The sequence below is a fragment of the Ascaphus truei genome, chromosome 7 (genome assembly GCF_040206685.1).
Source record: "Ascaphus truei isolate aAscTru1 chromosome 7, aAscTru1.hap1, whole genome shotgun sequence".
Lineage (NCBI taxonomy): Eukaryota > Metazoa > Chordata > Amphibia > Anura > Ascaphidae > Ascaphus > Ascaphus truei.
In genome coordinates, this window is record NC_134489.1 from 100,461,117 (window position 1) to 100,483,778 (window position 22,662).

Genomic DNA, 22,662 nt, shown 5'->3' on the forward strand with positions numbered 1-22,662 from the left:
GGCGCCTGACGGTGCGGTTACAAGTTGCATATTACCGCAGTACAGGGTGCCTGACGGTGCGGTTACAAGTTGCATATTACCGCAGTACAGGGCGCCTGACGGTGCGGTTGCAAGTTGCATATTACCGCAGTACAGGGTGCCTGACGGTGCGGTTACAAGTTGCATATTACCGCAGTACAGGGTGCCTGACGGTGCGGTTGCAAGTTGCATATTACCGCAGTACAGGGCGCCTGACGGTGCGGTTACAAGTTGCATATTACCGCAGTACAGGGTGCCTGACGGTGCGGTTACAAGTTGCATATTACCACAGTACAGGGTGCCTGACGGTGCGGTTGCAGGTTGCATATTACCGCAGTACAGGGCGCCTGACGGTGCGGTTACAAGTTGCATATTACCGCAGTACAGGGTGCCTGACGGTGCGGTTACAAGTTGCATATTACCGCAGTACAGGGTGCCTGACGGTGCGGTTACAAGTTGCATATTACCGCAGTACAGGGTGCCTGACGGTGCGGTTACAAGTTGCATATTACCGCAGTACAGGGTGCCTGACGGTGCGGTTACAAGTTGCATATTACCGCAGTACAGGGTGCCTGACGGTGCATTTGCAAGTTGCATATTACCGCAGTACAGGGTGCCTGACGGTGCGGTTGCAAGTTGCATATTACCGCAGTACAGGGCGCCTGACGGTGCGGTTACAAGTTGCATATTACCACAGTACAGGGTGCCTGACGGTGCGGTTGCAGGTTGCATATTACCGCAGTACAGGGCGCCTGACGGTGCGGTTACAAGTTGCATATTACCGCAGTACAGGGTGCCTGACGGTGCGGTTACAAGTTGCATATTACCGCAGTACAGGGTGCCTGACGGTGCGGTTACAAGTTGTATATTACCGCAGTACAGGGTGCCTGACGGTGCGGTTACAAGTTGCATATTACCACAGTACAGGGTGCCTGACGGTGTGGTTACAAGTTGCATATTACCGCAGTACAGGGTGCCTGACGGTGCGGTTACAAGTTGCATATTACCACAGTACAGGGCGCCTGACGGTGCGGTTACAAGTTGCATATTACCGCAGTACAGGGTGCCTGACGGTGCGGTTACAAGTTGCATATTACCGCTGTACAGGGTGCCTGACGGTGCGGTTGCAGGTTGCATATTACCGCAGTACAGGGTGCCTGACGGTGCGGTTACAAGTTGCATATTACCGCAGTACAGGGTGCCTGACGGTGCGGTTACAAGTTGCATATTACCGCAGTACAGGGTGCCTGACGGTGCGGTTACAAGTTGCATATTACCGCAGTACAGGGTGCCTGACGGTGCGGTTGCACGTTGCATATTACCGCAGTACAGGGTGCCTTACGGTGCGGTTGCACGTTGCATATTACCGCAGTACAGGGTGCCTGACGGTGCGGTTACAAGTTGCATATTACCGCAGTACAGGGTGCCTGACGGTGCGGTTGCAGGTTGCATATTACCGCAGTACAGGGTGCCTGACGGTGCGGTTGCAAGTTGCATATTACCGCAGTACAGGGTGCCTGACGGTGCGGTTGCATATTACCGCAGTACAGGGTGCCTGACGGTGCGGTTGCATATTACCGCAGTACAGGGCGCCTGACGGTGCGGTTGCATATTACCGCAGTACAGGGTGCCTGACGGTGCAGTTGCATATTACCGCAGTACAGGGTGCCTGACGGTGCGTGTGCAAGTTGCATATTACCGCAGTACAGGGTGCCTGACGGTGCGGTTACAAGTTGCATGTTACCGCAGTACAGGGTGCCTGACGGTGCGGTTACAAGTTGCATATTACCGCAGTACAGGGTGCCTGACGGTGCGGTTGCATATTACCGCAGTACAGGGTGCCTGACGGTGAGGTTGCACGTTGCATATTACCGCTGTACAGGGTGCCTGACGGTGCGGTTACAAGTTGCATATTACCGCAGTACAGGGTGCCTGACGGTTCGGTTACAAGTTGCATATTACCGCAGTACAGGGTGCCTGACGGTGCGGTTACAAGTTGCATATTACCGCAGTACAGGGTGCCTGACGGTGCGTTTGCAAGTTGCACATTACCGCAGTACAGGGTGCCTGACAGTGCGGTTACAAGTTGCATATTACCGCAGTACAGGGTGCCTGACGGTGCGTTTGCACGTTGCATATTACCGCAGTACAGGGTGCCTGACGGTGCGGTTACAAGTTGCATATTACCGCAGTACAGGGTGCCTGACGGTGCGTTTGCACGTTGCATATTACCGCAGTACAGGGTGCCTGACGGTGCGGTTACAAGTTGCATATTACCGCAGTACAGGGTGCCTGACGGTGCGGTTGCACGTTGCATATTACCGCAGTACAGGGTGCCTTACGGTGCGGTTGCACGTTGCATATTACCGCAGTACAGGGTGCCTGACGGTGCGGTTGCAGGTTGCATATTACCGCAGTACAGGGTGCCTGACGGTGCGGTTGCAAGTTGCATATTACCGCAGTACAGGGTGCCTGACGGTGCGGTTGCATATTACCGCAGTACAGGGTGCCTGACGGTGCGGTTGCATATTACCGCAGTACAGGGCGCCTGACGGTGCGGTTGCATATTACCGCAGTACAGGGTGCCTGACGGTGCAGTTGCATATTACCGCAGTACAGGGTGCCTGACGGTGCGTGTGCAAGTTGCATATTACCGCAGTACAGGGTGCCTGACGGTGCGGTTACAAGTTGCATGTTACCGCAGTACAGGGTGCCTGACGGTGCGGTTACAAGTTGCATATTACCGCAGTACAGGGTGCCTGACGGTGCGGTTGCATATTACCGCAGTACAGGGTGCCTGACGGTGAGGTTGCACGTTGCATATTACCGCTGTACAGGGTGCCTGACGGTGCGGTTACAAGTTGCATATTACCGCAGTACAGGGTGCCTGACGGTTCGGTTACAAGTTGCATATTACCGCAGTACAGGGTGCCTGACGGTGCGGTTACAAGTTGCATATTACCGCAGTACAGGGTGCCTGACGGTGCGTTTGCAAGTTGCACATTACCGCAGTACAGGGTGCCTGACAGTGCGGTTACAAGTTGCATATTACCGCAGTACAGGGTGCCTGACGGTGCGTTTGCACGTTGCATATTACCGCAGTACAGGGTGCCTGACGGTGCGGTTACAAGTTGCATATTACCGCAGTACAGGGTGCCTGACGGTGCGTTTGCAAGTTGCACATTACCGCAGTACAGGGTGCCTGACAGTGCGGTTACAAGTTGCATATTACCGCAGTACAGGGTGCCTGACGGTGCGTTTGCACGTTGCATATTACCGCAGTACAGGGTGCCTGACGGTGCGGTTACAAGTTGCATATTACCGCAGTACAGGGTGCCTGACGGTGCGGTTGCATATTACCGCAGTACAGGGTGCCTGACGGTGCGTTTGCACGTTGCATATTACCGCAGTACAGGGTGCCTGACGGTGCGGTTACAAGTTGCATATTACCGCAGTACAGGGTGCCTGACGGTGCGGTTGCATATTACCACAGTACAGGGTGCCTGACGGTGCGGTTGCAGGTTGCATATTACCGCTGTACAGGGTGCCTGACGGTGCGGTTACAAATTGCATATTACCGCAGTACAGGGTGCCTGACGGTGCGGTTACAAGTTGCATATTACCGCAGTACAGGGTGCCTGACAGTGCGGTTGCACGTTGCATATTACCGCAGTACAGGGTGCCTGACGGTGCGGTTACAAGTTGCATATTACCGCAGTACAGGGTGCCTGACGGTGCGGTTACAAGTTGCATATTACCACAGTACAGGGCGCCTGACGGTGCGGTTACAAGTTGCATATTACCGCAGTACAGGGTGCCTGACGGTGCGGTTACAAGTTGCATATTACCGCAGTACAGGGTGCCTGACGGTGCGGTTGCAGGTTGCATATTACCGCAGTACAGGGTGCCTGACGGTGCGGTTACAAGTTGCATATTACCGCAGTACAGGGTGCCTGACGGTGCGGTTACAAGTTGCATATTACCGCAGTACAGGGTGCCTGACGGTGCGGTTACAAGTTGCATATTACCGCAGTACAGGGTGCCTGACGGTGCGGTTACAAGTTGCATATTACCGCAGTACAGGGTGCCTGACGCTGCGGTTGCAAGTTGCATATTACCGCGGTACAGGGTGCCTGACAGTGCGGTTACAAGTTGCATATTACCGCAGTACAGGGTGCCTGACGGTGCGGTTGCAAGTTGCATATTACCGCTGTACAGGGTGCCTGACGGTGCGGTTACAAGTTGCATATTACCACAGTACAGGGTGCCTGACGGTGAGGTTACAAGTTGCATATTACCGCAGTACAGGGTGCCTGACGGTGCGGTTACACGTTGCATATTACCACAGTACAGGGTGCCTGACGGTGCGGTTACAAGTTGCATATTACCGCTGTACAGGGTGCCTGACGGTGCGGTTGCAGGTTGCATATTACCGCAGTACAGGGTGCCTGACGGTGCGGTTACAAGTTGCATATTACCGCAGTACAGGGTGCCTGACGGTGCGGTTACAAGTTGCATATTACCGCAGTACAGGGTGCCTGACGGTGCGGTTACAAGTTGCATATTACCGCAGTACAGGGTGCCTGACGGTGCGGTTACAAGTTGCATATTACCGGTGTACAGGGTGCCTGACGGTGCGGTTACAAGTTGCATATTACCGCAGTACAGGGTGCCTGACGGTGCGGTTACAAGTTGCATATTACCGCAGTACAGGGTGCCTGACGGTGCGGTTGCAAGTTGTATATTACCGCAGTACAGGGTGCCTGACGGTGCGGTTACAAGTTGCATATTACCACAGTACAGGGTGCCTGACGGTGCGGTTACAAGTTGCATATTACCGCAGTACAGGGTGCCTGATGGTGCGGTTACAAGTTGCATATTACCGCAGTACAGGGTGCCTGACGGTGCGGTTGCAGGTTGCATATTACCGCAGTACAGGGTGCCTGACGGTGCGGTTACAAGTTGCATATTACCGCGGTACAGGGTGCCTGACGGTGCGGTTGCAAGTTGCATATTACCGCAGTACAGGGTGCCTGACGGTGCGGTTACAAGTTGCATATTACCACAGTACAGGGTGCCTGACGGTGCGGTTGCAGGTTGCATATTACCGCAGTACAGGGTGCCTGACGGTGCGGTTACAAGTTGCATATTACCGCAGTACAGGGTGCCTGACGGTGCGTTTGCAAGTTGCATATTACCGCAGTACAGGGTGCCTGACGGTGCGGTTACAAGTTGCATATTACCGCTGTACAGGGTGCCTGACGGTGCGGTTGCAGGTTGCATATTACCGCAGTACAGGGTGCCTGACGGTGCGGTTACAAGTTGCATATTACCACAGTACAGGGTGCCTGATGGTGCGGTTACAAGTTGCATATTACCGCAGTACAGGGTGCCTGACGGTGCGGTTGCAGGTTGCATATTACCGCAGTACAGGGTGCCTGACGGTGCGGTTGCAAGTTGCATATTACCGCAGTACAGGGTGCCTGACGGTGCGGTTGCAAGTTGCATATTATCGCAGTACAGGGTGCCTGACGGTGCGGGTGCAAGTTGCATATTACCGCAGTACAGGGTGCCTGACGGTGCGGTTGCAAGTTGCATATTACCGCTGTACAGGGTGCCTGACGGTGCGGTTACAAGTTGCATATTACCGCAGTACAGGGTGCCTGACAGTGCGGTTACAAGTTGCATATTACCGCAGTACAGGGTGCCTGACGGTGCGGTTACAAGTTGCATATTACCGCAGTACAGGGTGCCTGACGGTGCGGTTGCAAGTTGCATATTACCACAGTACAGGGTGCCTGACGGTGCGGTTACAAGTTGCATATTACCGCAGTACAGGGTGCCTGACGGTGCGGTTACAAGTTGCATATTGCCGCAGTACAGGGTGCCTGACGGTGCGGTTGCAAGTTGCATATTACCACAGTACAGGGCGCCTGACGGTGCGGTTACAAGTTGCATATTACCGCAGTACAGGGTGCCTGACGGTGCGGTTGCAGGTTGCATATTACCGGTGTACAGGGTGCCTGACGGTGCGGTTACAAGTTGCATATTACCGCAGTACAGGGTGCCTGACGGTGCGTTTGCAAGTTGCATATTACCGCAGTACAGGGTGCCTGACGGTGCGGTTGCATATTACCGCAGTACAGGGTGCCTGACGGTGCGGTTACAAGTTGCATATTACCGCAGTACAGGGTGCCTGACGGTGCGGTTGCACGTTGCATATTACCGCTGTACAGGGTGCCTGACGGTGCGGTTGCATATTACCGCAGTACAGGGTGCCTGACGGTGCGGTTGCACGTTGCATATTACCGCAGTACAGAGTGCCTGACGGTGCGGTTGCAAGTTGCATATTACCGCAGTACAGGGTGCCTGACGGTGCGGTTACAAGTTGCATATTACCGCAGTACAGGGTGCCTGACGGTGCGGTTACAAGTTGTATATTACCACAGTACAGGGTGCCTGACGGTGCGGTTACAAGTTGTATATTACCGCAGTACAGGGTGCCTGACGGTGCGGTTGCAAGTTGCATATTACCGCAGTACAGGGTGCCTGACGGTGCGGTTACAAGTTGTATATTACCGCAGTACAGGGTGCCTGACGGTGCGGTTACAAGTTGCATATTACCGCAGTACAGGGCGCCTGACGGTGCGGTTACAAGTTGCATATTACCGCAGTACAGGGTGCCTGACCGTGCGGTTACAAGTTGCATATTACCGCAGTACAGGGTGCCTGACGGTGCGGTTACAAGTTGCATATTACCGCAGTACAGGGCGCCTGACGGTGCGGTTGCAAGTTGCATATTACCGCAGTACAGGGTGCCTGACGGTGCGGTTACAAGTTGCATATTACCGCAGTACAGGGTGCCTGACGGTGCGTTTACAAGTTGCATATTACCGCAGTACAGGGTGCCTGACCGTGCGGTTACAAGTTGCATATTACCGCAGTACAGGGTGCCTGACGGTGCGGTTACAAGTTGCATATTACCGCTGTACAGGGTGCCTGACGGTGCGGTTGCAGGTTGCATATTACCGCAGTACAGGGTGCCTGACGGTGCGGTTGCAAGTTGCATATTACCGCAGTACAGGGTGCCTGACGGTGCGGTTACAAGTTGCATATTACCGCAGTACAGGGTGCCTGACGGTGCGGGTGCAAGTTGCATATTACCGCAGTACAGGGTGCCTGACGGTGCGGTTACAAGTTGCATATTACCGCAGTACAGGGTGCCTGACGGTGCGGTTACAAGTTGCATATTACCGCAGTACAGGGTGCCTGACGGTGCGGTTACAAGTTGTATATTACCGCAGTACAGGGTGCCTGACGGTGCGGTTACAAGTTGCATATTACCGCAGTACAGGGTGCCTGACGGTGCGGTTACAAGTTGCATATTACCACAGTACAGGGTGCCTGACGGTGAGGTTGCATATTACCGCAGTACAGGGTGCCTGACGGTGAGGTTGCATATTACCGCAGTACAGGGTGCCTGACGGTGAGGTTGCATATTACCGCAGTACAGGGTGCCTGACGGTGCGGTTACAAGTTGCATTTTACTGGATTTAAATACATATGAAATATTATTCATTAAATTAACTTCTTCATTCCAAGAGATGCCAACAGTGTTTTATTCTACAAGAGGCTGCAGACCACTGAAAGGGATTACCCTGGGGTTCTCAATACCCCTCCCCCCCCCCCAAACAGGGCAGGTTTAAGAATATCCCTGTTTCAGCACAGGTGGTGCAGTCAAAAACTGAGTCACTGATTGAGCTACCTGTGCTGAAGCGGGGGTGGAGTTGAGAACCCCTGGGTTCAGGCAACACCCCCCAAGGGGCCGTACAGAATTGAACTTGTATAATGTTCAGGTCTTGCTCTCTTTTGTTATGGTCTTAAAAAACTACCGATTTTATTACGCTCTACTTTCTCCGGTTACCATGGTAACCTTTAGACGGTGATGGGCTCCACACTCTTCACCGGCCCAACGTCAGCAATCCCAGTGATTGCTGAGCCCGGGGCCTCTGTAAGTGCCGGCAACTCCTCCTGCTGCCATGTGACAACACATCGCCAGAGGGGGCGCAACAACCCCCGCCAGCCCCTCCGCACCGAGCCCCGCCAGGCTCCCTCCGCAACGAGCCCCGCCAGACACCCTCCGCACCGAGCCCCGCCAGGCTCCCTCCTCCGCACCGAGCCCCGCCAGCCCCTCCGCACCGAGCCCCGCCAGACTCCCTCCTCCGCACCGAGCCCCGCCAGGCTCCCTCCGCACCGAGCCCCGCCAGACTCCCTCCTCCGCACCGAGCCCCGCCAGGCTCCCCCCGCACCGAGCCCCGCCAGACTCCCTCCTCCGCACCGAGCCCCGCCAGGCTCCCTCCGCACCGAGCCCCGCCAGGCCCCCTCCGCACCGCGCCCCGCCAGGCTCCCTCCGCACCGAGCCCCGCCAGGCTCCCTCCGCACCGACCCCCGCCAGACTCCCTCCGCACCGAGCCCCGCCAGGCTCCCTCCTCCGCACCGAGCCCCGCCAGGCTCCCTCCTCCGCACCGAGCCCCGCCAGCCCCTCCGCACCGAGCCCCGCCAGGCTCCCTCCTCCGCACCGAGCCCCGCCAGGCTCCCTCCGCACCGCGCCCCGCCAGGCTCCCTCCGCACCGAGCCCCGCCAGACACCCTCCGCACCGAGCCCCGCCAGGCTCCCTCCTCCGCACCGAGCCCCGCCAGCCCCTCCGCACCGAGCCCCGCCAGGCTCCCTCCTCCGCACCGCGCCCCGCCAGACTCCCTCCGCACCGAGCCCCGCCAGACTCCCTCCTCCGCACCGAGCCCCCCCAGGCTCCCTCCGCACCGAGCCCCGCCAGACTCCCTCCTCCGCACCGAGCCCCGCCAGGCTCCCCCCGCACCGAGCCCCGCCAGACTCCCTCCTCCGCACCGAGCCCCGCCAGGCTCCCTCCGCACCGAGCCCCGCCAGGCTCCCTCCGCACCGCGCCCCGCTAGCCTCCCTCCGCACCGAGCCCCGCCAGGCTCCCTCCGCACCGACCCCCGCCAGACTCCCTCCGCACCGAGCCCCGCCAGGCTCCCTCCTCCGCACCGAGCCCCGCCAGGCTCCCTCCTCCGCACCGAGCCCCGCCAGCCCCTCCGCACCGAGCCCCGCCAGGCTCCCTCCTCCGCACCGAGCCCCGCCAGGCTCCCTCCGCACCGAGCCCCGCCAGGCTCCCTCCGCACCGAGCCCCGCCAGACACCCTCCGCACCGAGCCCCGCCAGGCTCCCTCCTCCGCACCGAGCCCCGCCAGCCCCTCCGCACCGAGCCCCGCCAGGCTCCCTCCTCCGCACCGCGCCCCGCCAGCCTCCCTCCGCACCGAGCCCCGCCAGACTCCCTCCTCCGCACCGAGCCCCGCCAGGCTCCCTCCGCACCGAGCCCCGCCAGACTCCCTCCTCCGCACCGAGCCCCGCCAGGCTCCCTCCTCCGCACCGAGCCCCGCCAGGCTCCCCCCGCACCGAGCCCCGCCAGACTCCCTCCTCCGCACCGAGCCCCGCCAGGCTCCCTCCGCACCGAGCCCCGCCAGGCTCCCTCCGCACCGCGCCCCGCCAGGCTCCCTCCGCACCGCGCCCCGCCAGGCTCCCTCCGCACCGCGCCCCGCCAGGCCCCCTCCGCACCGCGCCCCGCCAGGCTCCCTCCGCACCGAGCCCCGCCAGGCTCCCTCCGCACCGCGCCCCGCTAGCCTCCCTCCGCACCGAGCCCCGCCAGGCTCCCTCCGCACCGACCCCCGCCAGACTCCCTCCGCACCGAGCCCCGCCAGGCTCCCTCCTCCGCACCGAGCCCCGCCAGGCTCCCTCCTCCGCACCGAGCCCCGCCAGCCCCTCCGCACCGAGCCCCGCCAGGCTCCCTCCGCACCTCGCCCCGCCAGGCTCCCTCCGCACCGAGCCCCGCCAGACACCCTCCGCACCGAGCCCCGCCAGGCTCCCTCCTCCGCACCGAGCCCCGCCAGCCCCTCCGCACCGAGCCCCGCCAGGCTCCCTCCTCCGCACCGCGCCCCGCCAGCCTCCCTCCGCACCGAGCCCCGCCAGACTCCCTCCTCCGCACCGAGCCCCGCCAGGCTCCCTCCGCACCGAGCCCCGCCAGACTCCCTCCTCCGCACCGAGCCCCGCCAGGCTCCCTCCTCCGCACCGAGCCCCGCCAGGCTCCCCCCGCACCGAGCCCCGCCAGACTCCCTCCTCCGCACCGAGCCCCGCCAGGCTCCCTCCGCACCGAGCCCCGCCAGGCTCCCTCCGCACCGCGCCCCGCCAGGCTCCCTCCGCACCGCGCCCCGCCAGGCTCCCTCCGCACCGCGCCCCGCCAGGCCCCCTCCGCACCGCGCCCCGCCAGGCTCCCTCCGCACCGCGCCCCGCCAGGCTCCCTCCTCCGCACCAAGCCCCGCCAGGCTCCCTCCGCACCGAGCCCCGCCAGGCTCCCTCCGCACCGAGCCCCGCCAGGCTCCCTCCGCACCGCGCCCCGCCAGACCCTCCGCACCGCGCCCCGCCAGGCTCCCTCCTCCGCACCGAGCCCCGCCAGGCTCCCTCCTCCGCACCGCGCCCCGCCAGGCTCCCTCCTCCGCACCGCGCCCCGCCAGGCTCCCTCCTCCGCACCGAGCCCCGCCAGGCTCCCTCCTCCGCACCGAGCCCCGCCAGGCTCCCTCCGCACCGAGCCCCGCCAGGCTCCCTCCGCACCGAGCCCCGCCAGGCTCCCTCCGCACCGAGCCCCACCAGGCTCCCTCCGCACCGAGCCCCGCCAGGCTCCCTCCGCACCGCGCCCCGCCAGGCTCCCTCCTCCGCACCGAGCCCCGCCAGGCTCCCTCCTCCGCACCGAGCCCCGCCAGGCTCCCTCCGCACCGAGTCCCGCCAGGCTCCCTCCGCACCGAGCCCCGCCAGGCTCCCTCCGCACCGAGCCCCGCCAGGCTCCCTCCTCCGCACCGAGCCCCGCCAGGCTCCCTCCTCCGCACCGAGCCCCGCCAGGCTCCCTCCGCACCGCGCCCCGCCAGAAACCCTCTGCACCGAGCCCCGCCAAACCCTCCTCCGCACCGAGCCCCGCCAGGCTCCCTCCGCACCGAGCCCCGCCAGACCCTCCTCCGCACCGAGCCCCGCCAGGCTCCCTCCGCACCGAGCCCCGCCAGGCTCCCTCCGCACCGAGCCCCGCCAGACCCTCCGCACCGAGCCCCGCCAGGCTCCCTCCTCCGCACCGAGCCCCGCCAGGCTCCCTCCGCACCGCGCCCCGCCAGGCTCCCTCCGCACCGCGCCCCGCCAGGCTCCCTCCTCCGCACCGAGCCCCGCCAGGCTCCCTCCGCACCGAGCCCCGCCAGGCTCCCTCCGCACCGAGCCCCGCCAGGCTCCCTCCGCACCGAGCCCCGCCAGGCTCCCTCCGCACCGAGCCCCGCCAGGCTCCCTCCGCACCGAGCCCCGCCAGGCTCCCTCCGCACCGAGCCCCGCCAGGCTCCCTCCGCACCGAGCCCCGCCAGGCTCCCTCCTCCGCACCGAGCCCCGCCAGGCTCCCTCCTCCGCACCGAGCCCCGCCAGGCTCCCTCCGCACCGCGCCCCGCCAGGCTCCCTGCTCCGCACCGACCCCCGCCAGGCTCCCTCCGCACCGAGCCCCGCCAGGCTCCCTCCGCACCGCGCCCCGCCAGGCTCCCTCCGCACCGCGCCCCGCCAGGCTCCCTCCTCACCGAGCCCCGCCAGGCTCCCCCGCACCGCGCCCCGCCAGGCTCCCCCGCACCGCGCCGAGCCCCGCCAGACACCTCCGCACCGAGCCCCGCCAGGCTCCCTCCTCCGCACCGACCCCCGCCAGGCTCCCTCCGCACCGAGCCCCGCCAGGCTCCCTCCGCACCGCGCCCCGCCAGCCTCCCTCCTCCGCACCGAGCCCCGCCAGGCTCCCTCCTCCGCACCGAGCCCCGCCAGGCTCCCTCCTCCGCACCGAGTCCCGCCAGGCTCCCTCCGCACCGAGCCCCGCCAGGCTCCCTCCGCACCGAGCCCCGCCAGGCTCCCTCCGCACCGAGCCCCGCCAGGCTCCCTCCGCACCGAGCCCCGCCAGGCTCCCTCCGCACCGCGCCCCGCCAGGCTCCCTCCGCACCGAGCCCCGCCAGGCTCCCTCCTCCGCACTGAGCCCCGCCAGGCTCCCTCCTCCGCACCGAGCCCCGCCAGGCTCCCTCCGCACCGCGCCCCGCCAGAAACCCTCTGCACCGAGCCCCGCCAAACCCTCCTCCGCACCGAGCCCCGCCAGGCTCCCTCCGCACCGAGCCCCGCCAGACCCTCCTCCGCACCGAGCCCCGCCAGGCTCCCTCCGCACCGAGCCCCGCCAGGCTCCCTCCGCACCGAGCCCCGCCAGGCTCCCTCCTCCGCACCGAGCCCCGCCAGGCTCCCTCCGCACCGAGCCCCGCCAGGCTCCCTCCGCACCGAGCCCCGCCAGGCTCCCTCCTCCGCACCGAGCCCCGCCAGGCTCCCTCCGCACCGAGCCCCGCCAGGCTCCCTCCGCACCGAGCCCCGCCAGGCTCCCTCCGCACCGAGCCCCGCCAGACCCTCCGCACCGAGCCCCGCCAGGCTCCCTCCGCACCGAGCCCCGCCAGGCTCCCTCCGCACCGCGCCCCGCCAGGCTCCCTCCGCACCGAGCCCCGCCAGGCTCCCTCCTCCGCACCGAGCCCCGCCAGGCTCCCTCCTCCGCACCGAGCCCCGCCAGGCTCCCTCCGCACCGCGCCCCGCCAGAAACCCTCTGCACCGAGCCCCGCCAAACCCTCCTCCGCACCGAGCCCCGCCAGGCTCCCTCCGCACCGAGCCCCGCCAGGCTCCCTCCGCACCGAGCCCCGCCAGGCTCCCTCCGCACCAAGCCCCGCCAGGCTCCCTCCGCACCGAGACCCTGCCAGACCCTCCGCACCGCGCCCCGCCAGGCTCCCTCCGCACCGAGCCCCGCCAGACCATCCGCACCGCGCCCCGCCAGGCTCCCTCCGCACCGAGCCCCGCCAGGCTCCCTCCTCCGCACCGAGCCCCGCCAGGCTCCCTCCGCACCGAGCCCCGCCAGGCTCCCTCCGCACCGAGCCCCGCCAGGCTCCCTCCGCACCGAGCCCCGCCAGACCCTCCGCACCGAGCCCCGCCAGGCTCCCTCCTCCGCACCGAGCCCCGCCAGGCTCCCTCCGCACCGAGCCCCGCCAGACTCCCTCCGCACCGAGCCCCGCCAGACTCCCTCCTCCGCACCGAGCCCCGCCAGACCCTCCGCACCGCGCCCCGCCAGGCTCCCTCCGCACCGCGCCCCGCCAGGCTCCCTCCGCACCGAGCCCCGCCAGACTCCCTCCTCCGCACCGAGCCCCGCCAGACTCCCTCCGCAACGAGCCCCGCCAGGCTCCCTCCGCACCGAGCCCCGCCAGGCTCCCTCCGCACCGAGCCCCGCCAGGCTCCCTCCGCACCGAGCCCCGCCAGACTCCCTCCGCACCGAGCCCCGCCAGGCTCCCTCCGCACCGAGCCCCGCCAGGCTCCCTCCGCACCGAGCCCCGCCAGGCTCCCTCCGCACCGAGCCCCGCCAGACTCCCTCCGCACCGAGCCCCGCCAGGCTCCCTCCGCACCGAGCCCCGCCAGACCCTCCTCCACACCGAGCCCCGCCAGACCCTCCACACCGAGCCCCGCCAGGCTCCCTCCGCACCGAGCCCCGCCAGACCCTCCTCCGCACCGAGCCCCGCCAGACCCTCCGCACCGAGCCCCGCCAGGCTCCCTCCTCCGCACCGAGCCCCGCCAGGCTCCCTCCGCACCGACCCCCGCCAGGCTCCCTCCTCCGCACCGAGCCCCGCCAGGCTCCCTCCGCACCGACCCCCGCCAGACTCCCTCCGCACCGCGCCCCGCCAAGCTCCCTCCGCACCGAGCCCCGCCAGGCTCCCTCCGCACCGAGCCCCGCCAGGCTCCCTCCGCACCGACCCCCGCCAGGCTCCCTCCGCACCGAGCCCCGCCAGGCTCCCTCCTCACCGAGCCCCGCCAGACACCCTCCGCACCGCGCCCCGCCAGGCTCCCTCCGCACCGAGCCCCGCCAGGCTGCCAGACAGCCATGCATAACGGTTTGAATCTATCTCATACCGCGTTATCCGGATGGAAGATGTAGGAGGCCGGGGAGTTGTCGATGATAATCAGCTTATTGAGGTCCCTGCCCAGCCGGCTCAGGTCCTTCACGTAGTTCCCTCTGTGGAAAGCACACGATTCTCGGAAGAGCCGGGTGCGGAAAGCTCCCCATTTGTCCAGCAGGTCGGCCACCGGGTCAGCATACTGAGACCGAGAAGGGAAGAGAGCCATATAAGCAGGTGGTAAGTAAGGGAGGGGGGAGTTCTGATCTCACGTTAACGCGTCACTAAGGGACAGCAATATGCAGCACTAACACAAACATACCCGTGTGATACACATTGCCTACACAGATATAAATGACAAGTGCCTCTCTCTGTGTGACCTTGGGAACCACCAGGGGTCGGAAACCCATGTACCGAGGTCCTTAAGGCTAAGAAAAAGGCAGATGTTCAGGGCAACACATACCTGGAATCGGACATTTCCTTGTGGCCACCTCGTTGCGGCCAAGTCTCCACCGGCGTTTGGCCACAGAGGGATCCTTTGCCGCAGCAGCTCCACCGCTGGGCACTGAGCCGCCGGCCGTTTGGCCAATAAGGTGAGTTAATTTAAGGGGACTTAGGGTAAGGGGTTACGTTAGTATCAGGGGTTAAGATTAGGGGTTTTTAGGGTAAGTTTGGGGCTTATCTTGGCGGCGAAGCAGCAGGCGGAGAGATGTCCCTGTGGACGAGGCGAGTGGCGGCTAAACGCCAGCGTCGACTTGGTCGCAACCAAATGTCTTAGATCGACACATACCTAAGCACGCTGTTTTAGTGATAAATAAGGCTGGCCTAACAGGTTACGTGTGTAGAAAAGCCTGTCCTGATGGCTGCCCTTGAGAGCCATTGCACTGGAGTATTATTATTGTTGTAGGTACATTAATAGGGGCAGTAGTTCTGAGGACCAACGTTTCCTAATGGCAGTGACGCTCCATGGCACGTCCGAAAAGCGGAACCGGCGATTTTCGGCGTCTCCTACCCTTCTACGCATGCGCCAACTCAGCCGCTCCCCCTTCTGCGCAAGCGCAGACGTGGCGGCCCCCCTTCTCGGTACCGCCGAGGGACTTGCAATGCATTGCTCTGTGTTGTAAATCCCTCTGGCACTAGAGCAGGGGTAGCCAAATCCAGTCATCAAGGGCCCCCAACCGGTCAGGTTTTAAGGCTACCCCTGCTTCAGCACAGGTGGCTCAATCAGTGGCTCAGTCTTTGACCGAGCCACTGATTGAGCCACCTGTGCTGAAGCAGGGATACACTTAATCCTGACCTATTGATGGCCCTTGAGGACTGGATTTGGTTACCCCAGCACTAGAGGGTTCAGCAGGTTACATTCGTTTAAGGAATTCAATTACATTCGATAGATACATTTTTTACAAAATGTGGTGTGGTGGCTGCCTATCGGGGATGGCACCTTGGGGTGGTTGACACTTACACATTATTACAAACTCATTAATTGCGTCACTAAAAGGTTCCCCATGAAATCGGCATTTCTCTGCTGAATACAGAAGTCATTATCTCACCTTGGCGAGGCTCGCGGTGAACAGCACACACTCAAACATCTCCCCCATCCGCCTCAGGAACTCGTCCACATGGGGTCTTTTCAACACGTACACCTGGGGCAGGGAGCAGACGGATAAGAACCAGGCAAAGGAATCAGGAACGGTGCAGAGAGCGACACGGGGCAGGTACAGCACACAGACCAATGTGCTGATGAAGAAGGCTTTATTGTGATACACTATGGCGGGGGCTGCGATCTTCTGCCACTGAATCCTATGGAAGCTCTGTGATGTTCTGCATATTAACAGGATTAGTTGTGTCATGTGAGGGAATAAAGTCACGGGCTACATCTGTAGGATCCAGTCAAACACGTTTCTCTAAACCAGGGGTGGCCAACTCCAGTCAACGGCTGAGCCACTGATTGATCCACCTGTGCTGAAGCAGGGATATCTTGAAAAGCTGACCTGTTGGCCTCCCCCACTCTAAACCTTCTTCAGCAGGACTCTGCAAAAATGAGAGCATGGGAATCAAACTTTTTTTTAATGTTTTCCCCAACATCGGCTGCGTCCCGCGGTGCTTGTGGCTGGCTCTGGGCCCAAGTAATCGAGAATAAGCTGGCAGGAGGCACCACAGCCTATCCTGGATTACTTGAACCCAGCACCGGTCCAAATGGGCTGTGACGGATATGGAGCCCTCGCCTTATCCTTGTGCTGGAGCTCGCGAGATTTGAATCTTGATCTCTCCACGCCATCGTTTGCACGTCTTGTGTTCAACGACATTATAAAGTAGGGTACAAGGTACCGGGTTAATCATACAGGAGGACAGGAGAGGACTTCGGCTTCAGCAGCCGGAGGACAAAGCTAGGCGGCATAGTACAGGCTGTACTTTAAAAACAAGCCCTGTATAAAGACAGAAAATCAAGGACATCGTATACAAAGTAACATCATCTGCAGGGACCAGCGGGGGAAATGCTGGGGATGTGTTACCTGATGAACCGTTCCATCTATTTCAACCGGAATGATAAAGTCGGCATTGTTGACTGGCTACAAAAAGAAAGAAAAAACAAGTTATCTGGCTGACTCGTAACGCGGAGAATTAACATGAACTATCCAATCAAATGACTGTGTGTAAAAGCCTAACGAACACAGGATTGCGAAGACTGGCCAAACACTACTTTTCCATAAAGCAGTGCTGCCGTGCTGAATGAGTGTTGCCCGTGGTACATGCTGAATGAGTGTTGCCCGTGGTACATGCTGAATGAGTGTTGCCCGTGGTACATGCTGAATGGGCGTTGCCCATGGTACATGCTGAATGAGTGTTGCCCGTGGTAGTTGCTGAATGAGTGTTGCCTGTGGTACATGCTGAATGAGCGTTGCCCGTGGTAGTTGCTGAATGAGTGTTGCCTGTGGTACATGCTGAATGAGTGTTGCCCGTGGTACATGCTGAATGAGTGTTGCCCGTGGTACATGCTGAATGAGTGTTGCCTGTGGTACATGCTGAATGAGTGTTGCCCGTAGTACATGCTGAATGAGTGTTGCCCGTGGTACATGCTGAATGAGTGCTGCCCGTGGTACATGCTGAATGAGTGTTGCCCGTAGTACATGCTGAATGAGTGTTGCCCGTGGTACATGCTGAATGAGCGTTGCCCGTGGTACATGCTGAATGAGTGTTGCCCGTGGTACATTCTGAATTAGTGTTGCCCGTGGTAGATGCTGAATGAGTGTGGCCCGTGGCACATCCTGAATGAGTGTTGCCCGTGGTACATGCTGAATGAGTGTTGCCCGTGGCACGGCTTTCCTCTTCCCAGACACATGAAATGAATCAGAGCCTCAGAGAAAGGGAAAGAAGGAGACAGAGCAGAGTTGGTCTCACCTTGAATGAGCTGTGAACTAAGGTCTCATCCAGGTCAATGACCACACAGATCTTGCCAGCGTCCTTCCCCTTCACCTCTGGCAGAAGAAACTTAACAGCCGCCTGAGGAGACAAGCGAAACATCAGAGCCCGATCTCCACATCCATGTCTCCTGCATCCTGGCCTGGTATCACAAACACACCCAGGTATCACACACACACACCCAGGTAACACACACACACACACACCCAGGTATCACACACACACACCCAGGTATCACACACACACACCCAGGTATCACACACACACACACACACACACCCAGGTATCACACACACACACACCCAGGTATCACACACACACACACACACACCCAGGTATCACACCCACCCACACCCAGGTATCACCCCCCCCCCTGGTATATCACACACACACACACACACACACACAGGTATCACACACACACACACACACACACAGGTATCACACATACACCCACCCACACCCAGGTATCACCCCCCCCCCCCTGGTATATCACACACACACACCCTGGTATATCATCCCCCCCTCCCCCCTGGTATATCACACACCCTGATTTCACAGCCTGGGGCCCCTGGTATTAAAGCCTAGGGGGCCCTTGGTATTACAGCCTGGGGGCCCCTGGTATTACAGCCTGGGGGCCCCTGGTATCACAGCCTGGGGGCCATGGTATCACAGCCTGGGGGCCCCTGGTATCACAGCCTGGGGGCCTATGTATCACACATACACACACCTTGGGATCACAGCCTGGGGGCCCCTGGTATCACAGCCTGGGGCCCCTAGTATCACAGCCTGGGGCCCTTGGTATCACCGCACCTAGCATCTTAGCTGCACACTATTGAGGTGAGTAGCTTGGGGTCCCCTGCACCAATCACGTGGTCTGCAGGAGGGTAACGTGGGTGTTTTCTCTCAGGATGGTGGAGTTTTCACAGTATCATTTTGTGGCATTAGCATTTTTTGGTCACAATACTTTGTGATACACAAACAGGGCGGGCGGGGGGGGGGGGGGTTGCTGTTTTTAACCCCTTCAATGTAGGGATCTAAAAAGAATTGCTGTGCAATGACACCTCAGGCAGTATTGGAGAACACACACACACACACACACATTTAATACATTATTATTTATTTAATAATTTAATCAGGATAGCAATTAAATATAATATATATTTATTAATAAATATGAATATATAGTTTCAAACAAACAGCAGAGGCAAACACGTAGCCATCCCCCGGTCAGTACTCCTTTTGCTCCTAAAGGGGGCAGCAGGTGCATTACAACACCGGGAGTATTCATAAGGCTAAGGCCCCGCTCCCTCCGTCAGCGCTCCCGCACTGCAGACAGGCGGGGCGCTGACATACACAGACCGCGATATGCGGTCTGTAGGGAGCGGGAGCCGAGCGGGAGTGGGAGGCTTGAGCGGGAGGGGGGGCGTGGCTTGAGCGGAGGGACCCACTACTCTCCCCCCCCCCTCCCTCCCTCCACGGGCTCGGGCTGCTGCTGGTTTTTAATTAAAAGCAACACACACACACGCAGGCACTCATACACACACACACGCACACACACACACATGCAGGCACTCTCACACACACACACACGCAGGCACTCTCACACAAACACACACACACACAGGCAGGCACTAACGCACTCAAGCACACACATACACAAACACAGATAGGCACTCAGACACACACATACACACACAGACACACACACACACACACACATACACACAGAGGCAGGCACTCACGCACTCAAGCACACACATACACAAACACAAGATAGGCACTCAGACACACACATACACACACACACACACACAGACACACACACACACACACACAGAGGCAGGCACTCACGCACTCAAGACACACACATATACACACACACACACAGACAGGCACTCACGCTGCTTTCACGCCACACTCCTCCCCGCTCCCCGAAGCCTCCCCTCCTCCCGAAGCCTCCCCTCCTCATTGGCTCACAGCCACACCACGTGACGCGTCGACACTAGGGATCACCATTCTCTTGAATTCCCTAGCGGCTGACGCGTCACAGCGTGTAGTGAGCTGTGCAGCCAGGGGGGACCGGGACCGGCTCGGGAGGATTCCCCTGCTGGTGGGGAAAGCTCGTGCAGCCGCCCGCGCCGGCGGGCGCAGCGGGTCCCAGGCCTAAGAAAGGTGTAAGTCACCACTTCCCAGACCAGGCCCGTCTAATTCCCAGCGCTGAGCTGCTCAGCCAGCGAAGAGTTAAAACGTCCCACTGCCTGCTTTTAACTCCTCCGCTGCTGGAGGGACCAGAAATGTGTTGCCATGCAGAGCACTGCAGCTCCGTCTGGCATCAGAGGGGTTAAAATGTTGCAGAAGGCTTTTAAGGGTTTTCCTCTCAGCTACCGCCACCTCTCATCAGGAATTCTAACTTGCTGTGTGCACTGTGTGAGCGCGGGCAGTGGGCGTGTGCGCACGCGGGATGTGGACGTGTGCTGTGGGTATGTGCACACACGCGGGCAGTGGGCACACACGCGCTCTGTGGGCGGGCTGTGGTTATGTGGGCATGTGCGTTGGCTGTGGGTATGTGGGTAGGCTGTGGGTATGTGGGCGGGCTGTGGGTATGTGGGCGGGTTGTGGGTGTGTACGCGGGCTGTGGGTGTGTACGCGAGCTGTGGGTAACTCTGGAGGAAGGCTTGTGTTAAAGCCAAAACGTTGAGTCAATAAGAGACACATTATTGTACCTTTTTTTTGGTGTGCCTCTATGTTTTATTCTATACAGTACTTGCGTGGTGCTTGGATAGTAACGCCCTTTCCAGCACTCTGCTGAATGTGATTGGCGTGAATCCCCTCCACGTTGCTGGAAATAGTGAAAAAGAAGATTGTATTGTGGTCCATATGTGATACCAACGTTTCGGTCCACTAAGGCAAGGGGGGTTCAAATCCAAGCCTCAAGCTCCCCACAACAGGGCAGGTTCTCAGGATATCCCAGCTTCAGCACAGGTGGCTCAATCAGAAGACTGAGCCTCTGATTGAGTCTCCCGTGTTGAAGCAGGGACTGATTGAGACACCTTTGTTGAAGCCAGGACCGATTGTGCCACCTGTGCTGAAGCAGGGATATCCTGAAAACCTGATCTGTTGTGGGGGCTTGAGGACTGGAGCTCCCCTTCACCCTAAATGTTGGCCTCACATATGGACCACAATACAATCTTCTTTTTCCACGATTCCCAGTGTGCCGTTTCTCCTACCCAGAACTTTTGGAGCGGTGATGTATATTTCATTAGGTTATGTGTTACACGTGTAACCCCTCCTTTATACCTCCTGGGATCCACAGCCAGAACCCCCCCCAGCACCAATATTTATACTTAATGATGACATAATGGGTCACCATGGTTACAGGGGAGTGGCTTGGCTCCCTTAAACCACTCCCACCCTTGATGACAGCTTAGGTTCCTTCTAGAATTGGGGGCGGGGCTTACATTTCAGTTAAGACTGATTTGCAACTGACAGGTCACAACTGCCAACATCCTGTCATAGTTAACCCTTTACATGCCAAATATTAGGCCCAATAGGGGGCAGCCTACAATAGTTAACCCTTTACATGCCAAACAGTAAGCCCAATAGGGGACAGCCTAAAATAATTAACCCTTTACATGCCAAATAGTAAGCCCAACAGGGGACAGCCTAAAATAGTTAACCCTTTACATGCCAAATAGTAAGCCCAACAGGGGACAGCCTAAAATAGTTAACCCTTTACATGCCAAATAGGAAGCCCAATAGGGGACAGCCTAAAATAGTTAACCCTTTACATGCCAAATAGGAAGCCCAATAGGGGGGTTACACTCTCCCACCACGGAAATAAATGTTGTCCCCACTTTCTGGAACCCCTACAGATCATTGCTGTGCAGACAATACGAATAGTACATGTTCATTCTAACAGTACACCCTCTGTATAGCAATGTTTCTCAATCAGGATTCCTAAGAGCCCTTGGGTCCCCTGGCGTCTCTCACAGGTTCCCTGCAATTTTCTGGTCATTTGAAAATTGTATCAAATACAGAAGAATTTACAATACGCGCTATTATTAGAGTGGGTTGGGGGTCCCTCAGAATTTCACTTGGGGTTCCTTAACCAAAAAAAATGGTTGGTAACCACTGCTCTATAGAATAGGTGCCTATATTAAAGCTGCAGTTCAAGCAATATCCTACATGTGTGTGTTTTTAAATAAATCAGTTCTGAACTTTGAGAAAATACATGTAGCATTTTTTTTTTATATAAACAATTCTTAAAGACATGTTTAATGTATTCTAATGTAGCAAGCAATTTTGTTTCTATAGAAACCATTTACAAAGTCACACCCCCTTCCTCTTCTGAGACAGGCTCTGGCTCTTGAGCCCCGCCCTCTCTCTAGCAGTGCACCAATTGTATCTAGTAACGCCCTGGTCACATGATCTTCCCAGAACTTTGCATCCTGGGTACTGTTTTGCAGCACTAACTGAATTAAATAACCCCGAGCAAAGCGATGGATCACAGGAGAACGGATCGATCTGTAACTCAGCTAATCACCTGTCCGTGTGCAGATTGTATTGATGCACATATTGGATGGGAAAAAAAAATGTTTTTAAAAATGGCAGCTTTAACAGTATACTCCTCATACTGACTACCAGTAGTAGTACGGACTACCAGTAGTAGTACGGACTACCTGTAGTAGTACTTACTGTGCACACTAGATCCCAGGCAGATTTACACATGCACGGTATACAATGTTGCAGAAGTACAGCGACAAATAGATTTGCTCTTTAATACAAATCAAAATGAGTAAACACGGCACATATATTTATATAATTACAATTGTTTACCACCTAACCGGGGAAGCCTTCTGTTTATAACAGCGGAGTGATCTCTTGCTAAGGGGGTGGCAGAATAACAGCATTTGGGAGCCCCTTACTGATGATACAGAATGGGCAGGGCGGGGGTTTCTTTGCAAGGCCACCTTTCCCGTCTTGTACATGGATTGAGTACACGCTTTTCCTCCCTCGGGGTGGGAAAACGTTTTAATAGCGGGAATAACACGTCCGCGTGCGATACCGGCTTCTCGCAACAACCGTTATCGTCAGAGAAACGCGCAGTGGGCCGTCCACAACATTACAACGGACAAAACAGTCATCTTCCCACCAAAGGTCCCAACACACAAAGACACAACCTT

At 59.5% G+C, this 22,662-nt stretch overlaps 1 protein-coding gene across 2 annotated transcripts in view; it reads right to left on the reverse strand.

The window, feature by feature from the left end:
• Window positions 1-22,662, reverse strand: part of CTDSP1 (CTD small phosphatase 1) — a 78,790-nt gene that overhangs the window by 7,406 nt on the left and 48,722 nt on the right. For both annotated transcript variants that reach the window (XM_075609675.1, XM_075609676.1), the window contains exons 3-6: window positions 17,456-17,557; window positions 16,570-16,626; window positions 15,607-15,699; window positions 14,073-14,258 (exon numbers count right to left, since the gene is read on the reverse strand). In XM_075609675.1, the coding sequence (XP_075465790.1) occupies window positions 14,073-14,258; window positions 15,607-15,699; window positions 16,570-16,626; window positions 17,456-17,557 (438 nt within the window). The remainder of the gene's footprint in view (window positions 1-14,072; window positions 14,259-15,606; window positions 15,700-16,569; window positions 16,627-17,455; window positions 17,558-22,662) is intronic.